General features: G+C 39.0%; 1 protein-coding gene and 1 pseudogene across 1 annotated transcript; both read left to right on the forward strand.

The window, feature by feature from the left end:
• The first annotated feature begins 4,765 nt into the window (after positions 1 to 4,765).
• On the forward strand, positions 4,766 to 5,296 carry LOC102027907 (annotated as a pseudogene).
• Positions 5,297 to 6,584: 1,288 nt separating this feature from the next.
• Positions 6,585 to 7,572, forward strand: LOC106147391 (translation initiation factor IF-2-like; the record flags this gene model as incomplete). Its single annotated transcript, XM_013508597.1, is given in 1 exon segment — positions 6,585 to 7,572. A coding segment is annotated over 1 exon segment (601 nt), but the record flags the coding sequence as incomplete, so codon positions are not given.

The raw sequence follows: 7,572 nt of genomic DNA on the forward strand, positions 1-7,572 counted from the left end.
ACTTTTGAGATGTAATGCACACATAAGAGGTGTGATTGAAAAATATGGTGAATGTTTAAATTTTTTGAAAAGTGTATTAATCCCCCTCAAATCCCTGTCCCTAACTTTGATCACATGTATCCCACCGTTCTTGCCACTTTCTTTTTTTCTTTTTTTTTTTTATTCTGGTACCAGGAATTGAACTCACAACCTCGGGCTTGCCAGGCAGGCGCTGTGCCACTGAGCTAAATTGCCAGCCCGCTTGCCATTCTCTGAAACAGTCCTGGATATATATCATCTTTTGTGAGTCTTTAGTTACACTGTTGTGGCTGCCTTAATAACCTAAATCAACTTAAAATATTTAGCTTTCATGGTCATTTTGTCTTTCAGGATGAGCCAGAAGTCACATAGTGGCAGCTCTGGTGAATAAGGAGGATGAGGACACACCAGGGCCTCCCTTCCTACCACTTGGCATTTATCATAGTTTGTTCAGACCTTGTAAAGACACTTATGAAAGAGGACTTTTAGATCTGTTTCAGGAAGTGGTGAGAATGATGGGATAAGTGCTTTGGAAGTGGAGGATGGTAGGTAGAGGAGAGGTGGAGGGATGGCGATTTTGAAAGGGATTAATGGCAGTGTGTCTTTTACTGTAACACATTTAAAAAAATTTTAAACATTCACTGTATATTTTGATCACACATTATGGGTTGATTTTTTTTCTTATTATTATTAGTTCACTGTCTTGGTCTGTTTTGTGCTACTATAACAGAATGCCACAGTCTGGGTAATTTATAAAGAATGGAATTTACTTTCTCAGAGTTCTAAAGAATACAAAGCCCAAGATCAAGATGCCAGTAATTTAGGGCCTATCTGTCTGCTTAGACCATGAGGCATTGAAGGTAGTGCTCTTGGGGAATAGGGACATTGTGTTCTCACATGGCAGAAAAGTAGGAGAAACTCATTTCCTAAAAAGCCATTGTATAATAGTTCTGCTCTCAAACCCACATTAGGATCCGCCTCCCAACTCTGTTATAGTGAAGATTAAGTTTCCAATACAGTATATGAATTTTGAAAGGGCACTTTCAAACCACAGCATTGATTATCTCTGCAAAATTGACACAATGATCAAGAACAAAACTGAAGATGAACTTGATCCATGGAATCCTATTTTGTGTGATTTCAAGCCCTTCAAAAAATGTCTTTGCAATGGCAGAACACTCATTGGGATTTGTAACAAATCTGAATGCAAACATGGGTGGTTCCTAGCAAGAAGTTAGTGCTAGGTCAAATTTGTATGTCACTTCAGTGAACAAATTGTGTTCACTGCTGTTTTTTACAAAACTATTATCTCTGCCAAAGGAAAGAATTTCCATGCAGAGCCAACATTCAAAATTACTCATCATCTCCACAAGAAACTCTAATGTAGCCCAAGAACAACACTTGTATCTGTTTATTAAAAAATCTCAAATTGTCTTGGTGACAAAAGCCATACTGTGGTGGATTAACTAACGGTCAACTTGTAAAATCTAGCTGAGTTGAGTCGGTGTGGTTCTGGGTGTGGAAGACCCACCTGAGGATTGTTTCTGACAGCATAAAAAGACAACTGGAGAGGAAGAAGGAATGCTGTTGATTCTCCTGGAGAAGTTTGTCATGATAGCTTTCCTGATATGAACTCAGCTGTTCTCACCATCGGAGGAGCTCACTGTAACTGAAGATGGCTATAGTTCTTTTCAAAGGAGCTCTGGTCCTTACTTTGAGCATAGGTTTCTGGCTCCAGTGCAGATTCCTTAGCCTGCTGGCACAGATTCTTCATCTTGCTGGTGTAGACTTTCTAGCTTCCACCACTAAACTTTGTTCCCTCCCAGTGCAGATCCTTGATACAGATTTCCATGAGACACTGTCGTGGGCTCTAGGAACCAGTTGGACTTGTGAAGGACACTGCCACAGGATCTAGGCCCTCAGCTGGATTCTTTGGGTTTCTCATATGTGGACAGATCTCTGCACTCTTTTGCTTTTGACTCTTTGGGTGTATATTATAAAATAATCCTACAAATTTTGTGTCTTGTATTAAATCATTACCCTTGCAAGCCCTGACTACAACACATTTTTATACGCATTTTGCCAATATATTAGCATCTGTAAATTTTTAAATAAGAGTGGGATTAAGGTAAGGGTGTGCTAATTATTTAAATTCTACTTTCTCATTTTATAACTCAGATGCTAAAGATACATTTCAGATTTGTTATTAAAGGCTAAAAATAAATTACAAAACTTTTATAAACTTTAGCTTTAAAGCACCATAGACCATTCCTTGAAAATTAATTAGACTTTATAGGAAAATCTTGAATATTTTTTAACTGTAAAAACAGTATTGCTCAGATCCTGATAGTTCATACAGAAACACCCTTATCTTTCCTTTTACCAGCTATTGTTATATGTTTTGGATATTTACTTTATTGTTTCCTTAGGGAAAACATGCCTGATTTTATTCTTGAAAAATGCTTACTTCTCAGAAAGGTTACCTTTCAGTTGAAAGTGCCTGCCTGGCTAGTACAAGGTTCTGAGTTCAATTCCTGTACAAAAAAAAAAAATTTAATAAGTATACACTTGGTCTCTCAACTATTCAGTATCTTAATTTTTGCTTAAAAATCTATTCATCACAAAAAGTTTTGCTTTGTCTCATGACACTAAGAAATTATTGATAACCTTTTTATTTAAAATGATTTTTTAAATGTATGTTCTTTATAATTGTTAAAATATGTTATACAAACTTTTTTATTTTTTATTTTTTATTTTTATTTTTTTTTGGTTTTTTTGGTTTTTCTCCGGTACCAGGAACCGAACTCATGACCTTGCGCTTGCCAGGCAGGCGCTTTGCCGCTGAGCTAAATCCCCAGCCCCTACAAACTTTTTTAAAACATAAAATCATCCTTGAATCCACTACTCATATGTAATTATTTGTATACTTTTTTCTACTTTCTCTCTTTACACACACATACACATGCAAACACATTTTGAAACACAATTAATAATGTATATACAGTTTTGTATCCAGGTTTTGGGTTAAATTTTTGTTATAAGAGGTTTTAAGCCATTAAACAGTTATTTGAAAAAACTTTAAAGGTCCTATAGTATTATTATTTAATAATCCTTTTAAAAATTTTTATTTTTTATAATGTTTTTAACATTCAAAATATGGCAGGAAGTCTGGACTAGCCTAGAGCTACAACTCAGGTCTAATTTCCACATTGGTACCTTAGGAAAAAATTCTATTCCTCTTAAGAGTTCATTAGAATACAGGTGTTTTCACCAGAGCTTCCTGAATTTACAAAACTTGAACTCTGAGCAGGTATTCCCAAATGTTTGGATTATTAAAGAGTCTGTGATACAGGCTGAATACTATCCAAGCCCACTAATGCACCCGACTCCACCCAAAGTATCAGTGGAATTCATCACAAATGAAAATGGTATCAAATACGAAAAGCAAATCCTCATGTCTGGGTTTTACATCAAAGGGAAAATGGAGGCTCTGGTTGTAGCATGCTGACTGATTTCAGAATCTATTTCATAGACACACCCTGCAGCAATGGTGCATAAGTGGAAGGACTATAAACTCTGACACTTTGGTGTCTCAGAAGCTGCTGTGGCACAAACACTGACTGAGCCTACTAACAACCCTTTAACTTTCATTTCATGAAATATCTGGAGTGGGCAGATCTTTGGCAATGGAGTGTGGTAGCCGCTTTGCAATTTCACAAACATTGAACACAGCATGTTCTCAACACTCTTGGTGACAGTAAACATAGTGAAAGTGACAGTGTTATAGAAGATAAGTCCCACTGTAGGACTTGCATTGAATGACACTGACTTAGGCTCAGCTTGGATCACCATGACAGGGAAAGAAAAATCTTTTATACTCTAGGAGGCTGACATTGTTAGAATGGAAATCTTCCACACTGGATATAAATTTTATTTTCTAAGTCAAAAGCAGAGGCACCATTCCAGCTTCACTGACATCACATGCTGTGTATTTCCCACAGCGATAGTAGCAGGTAAAAAAGGGGCAATATATTTTAGGTCTTATTATTTCTCCCAAAACAGCCTGGGTCAGAAGATGAATGGAAACAAGGTAATTTGTGCCAGCTCCAAAGGCCCAGTCTTCTGGCCCACTTAGAAAAACAGCAAGAACCACTAGGACTGGCTTGTGTATGCATGTTGGTTCCCTTTTAAATATAAGGAAGATGAGGACTGAAAATTGAGGTTTAGGGTGCTGACATTTAGGTGATTATATTCATATCACTGCCTTTGTAGTCATAAATTTAAAAGGCCTGAAATATTTGGATATCATAAACTATGTTTATGCAATTGTGTGGGTTACCTTGGGCTGCTGTGCCAAAATACCACAGACTGAATGGTTTAAACAACACAAATTATTTTTCACAGTTCTGCAGGCTGGGAAGTTCAAGATCAAGGTCTGGCAGGGGTTAGCTTCTAAGGACTTGTAAATCTCTACCCTGCTGTTGTCCCTTCCTATCCTATTAGGGCACTGCTCTTTTTGATTAGGGGCCCAATCACCCTTATTCCCTTATTTAACATTTATCACCTTCTTGCAGGACTTGTCTCCACATACGGACACATTGGGGTTAGGACCTTAACACATGAAGTTTCTGGGGATGCAAACATTCAGGCCATGACAGAATTTTAAATTAAGAACATTTCCCTTTTTCTCCTGCCAGTGTCTCCAAGCCAGAACCTGAGCCAGCACTGCAGTCATACCACAGGCACTATGGCATCTGGAGTTACAGTGAATGATGAAGTCAAAAATTTTCAATGGTGTAAAAGTAAGGAAATCTTGTACACAGGAGAAGGTTATAAAAATGAAAGAAAGCAGTTCTTTTCTGTTTAAGCAATGAAAAAGACAAGTAATTGTAGAGGAAGCAAAGCAGACATTGCTAGGGGACATTGGTGGTCTTGTGGAGGACCCACGCAAATCTTTTGTGAAGCTGCTTCCTCTGAAGGATTGAAGATATGTTTTGTACAATGCCACAAAAGAAACAAAAGGACATAAGAAAGAAGGCCTAGCAGTTATATTCTGGGCTCCTGAAAGTGCATCATTAAAAAGCAAGATAATAACCCTAAAGATACTATTAAAAAGAAATTTATAGGTATTAAACAAGAGTGGCAAGCAAATGGCTTGGCTTGCTTGGATGATATTAAGGACCATTCAGCATTTGGAGAGAAATTGGAAGGTAATGTAGCAGTTTCATTTGAAAGGAAACCATTATACAATGACAGTGAAGTGCCATCCGGCTTATAAAATGCTTTCATTTCTCCAGTTCAGTGCCTTGGAATAATATTGGGTTTTGTTTTTTACCTTTCCACTGGACTCTTTGAACACAATGAATGAAAGTGGTACCATTCATTTAGGGAGCTTGTAAGTCATTGTCATTACACTGTTTAACATGGTACTGTGATGTACAACCCAAGGAATGCCTTCCCATCTTATGTTCACCCAAACAACTGGTTCTAGGCTTCCCTTGCTACAAGCACTACAATAAATGTGACTGTTAATGTGAATAGCTCAGAATACTGCAGAGGGTAAGCTAATTGCCTTGGAATTACTGCTCTCTCATCAGATGGTAAAATAGTTATACTTGTTTCCAGTTCTGTGAGGCACTCAAGAATGCATACACTTCACCTGCCTTGACAATCCTATTTTTGTGACATGGCAGCAAAGATATAACACTATGCACTAAGAGGACTTTTTTGTAATGATTTTAATCTGCTGAGAGGAATGCCAATTAAGTTTCATTAACTGAGTCTTCAGTTTATCCTAGTATCTCCGTGTTCATTCCTATTACTTTCATATCTTTCTTAAAAGAAATAGATGTTATTAATGCCTTTTTATTTTCTATTGAGTGTACGCTATTGAATACATGCAGATACCATGTGAATCTTGCAATACCAATGGTATTTTTAATATCAGCTATGATGGCAATTTCTGTATAAAACAGGCTTAAATGGAACACTGTTTTGAGATTAAACTCCCTACCCTCACAAAAATGGCCATGTTGCAAAAAAAAAAAAAAAAATGTAGCATACTAAAAACAAAAACTAAGAACTTAATGCAAGAGATTTCTTGCTTATGAAATTAATGGAAAGAAAGAAGAGGCAATTAAGAGAAGAAGGAAGCGAAGGAGAAGGGGGTAAAAGGGAAGGAAAAGGAAAAACAAACGTTTAATAATAAGAGGTGCCATAAAATGGATCATTCTGTTTATAATACTAAGAATGCCACTGTGTCACTGAAGTAGATGCCCTATGGTGAGTATTTACATAGGGTACAAATATTTCTATATTGTGGCTTATTTTTAGAGATCAATCCATAAATATTTTTATTTATTCTCATCACCAATCTCCAAATTTTTCCCTTCCAAATCCTTGTTATATGAACAAAATTCTGGTCACACATCCTAAATTGACAATGACCTGTATATGTGGTCATCTGACCTTTGAGGCATGTGGAATTTCTGGAAAGACTGCATGCAGTTCTGCAGAACTGCATCTACAATATATTTTAGAGAAAATATATTATTTTGACTCTCAAATTCCTCTTCTTATAAAGTCAGTATAGGCTGGATGAGGCAGAAAAAATAAAGCAAACTGAAAACCTCAGTGGATTCAAGCAACAACTTGCTCTTCCCACTCACGAGAGTCTGCTGTGGCTCTTCTAACAATGACTCGGGGTACAGTCTATTTCTCATTGCACTTTGGACTAATGCTGTGTGGTTTGGGTCACAGTGACTTTCTATCTTCAGCGTAAACTATCAGTATTTTCTTTTTAATCTCAACCTATGAATTCCTGATCATCAAGCTGGAGGAAGAGAAAGAAAAACAGCCAAGAAAAAAAGGGCACAGGTAGTATTGTATTCCAAGAATCATGCCCCCGTCAACGCAATTTTAAGTGCCATGGAACACTGGAGACTTAGAGCTGCATGAAAAAGAAAAAGGCGGAGGACATTTCTTCCCCTGGCTTTCCCACTGGTTTACCGCTTGGCACCTCATCGTGGATGTGCTCTCTCCTAAGCTTCCAGTTCAGTTACGGTGAGGGAGCGATGGCACCCAAGACGGTGCCAAGGAAAGAGCAGCTCTTGTCATGCAACAGTTCCCGCAGTGAGTCACAGGGCAATGTGCGGTGCCTGACTTATAACACACCCGAGAGTGCGAACGCTGACGCTATTATTTCCATTCTTATCCCAAATGCCAGGCCGGCCGAGCCTGTGCCAAGACGCAGACCGAGCGTGCGAGACATGCCGCCCCGAGGAGCCCCGGGAGCCCCGGCCGTCGGCGAGGCGCGCAGCTGCGTCCCCGCCGCTCCTCGGGAGGCCGGGGCTCGCTCGTCCGGGGAGCCGAGGCTTCACCGAGCTCCTCTGGCTGCCCTGTTTACACTTTTTTTGAAGGGCTCTGGCCGTGTGGCCCACATCGTGAGCCCGGGAGCTCCAGACTCAAGAGGTCCTGCACCGCGGCCTCTTGAGCAGCCGGGAACATCGGCGTGCGGCTCTCGGGAGCTTTTCTGGAGACAAGCAAGCGCCCCTC

The sequence above is a fragment of the Chinchilla lanigera genome, unplaced genomic scaffold, assembly GCF_000276665.1.
Source record: "Chinchilla lanigera isolate Chin_1 unplaced genomic scaffold, ChiLan1.0 scaffold00151, whole genome shotgun sequence".
Taxonomy (NCBI): Eukaryota; Metazoa; Chordata; class Mammalia; order Rodentia; family Chinchillidae; genus Chinchilla; species Chinchilla lanigera.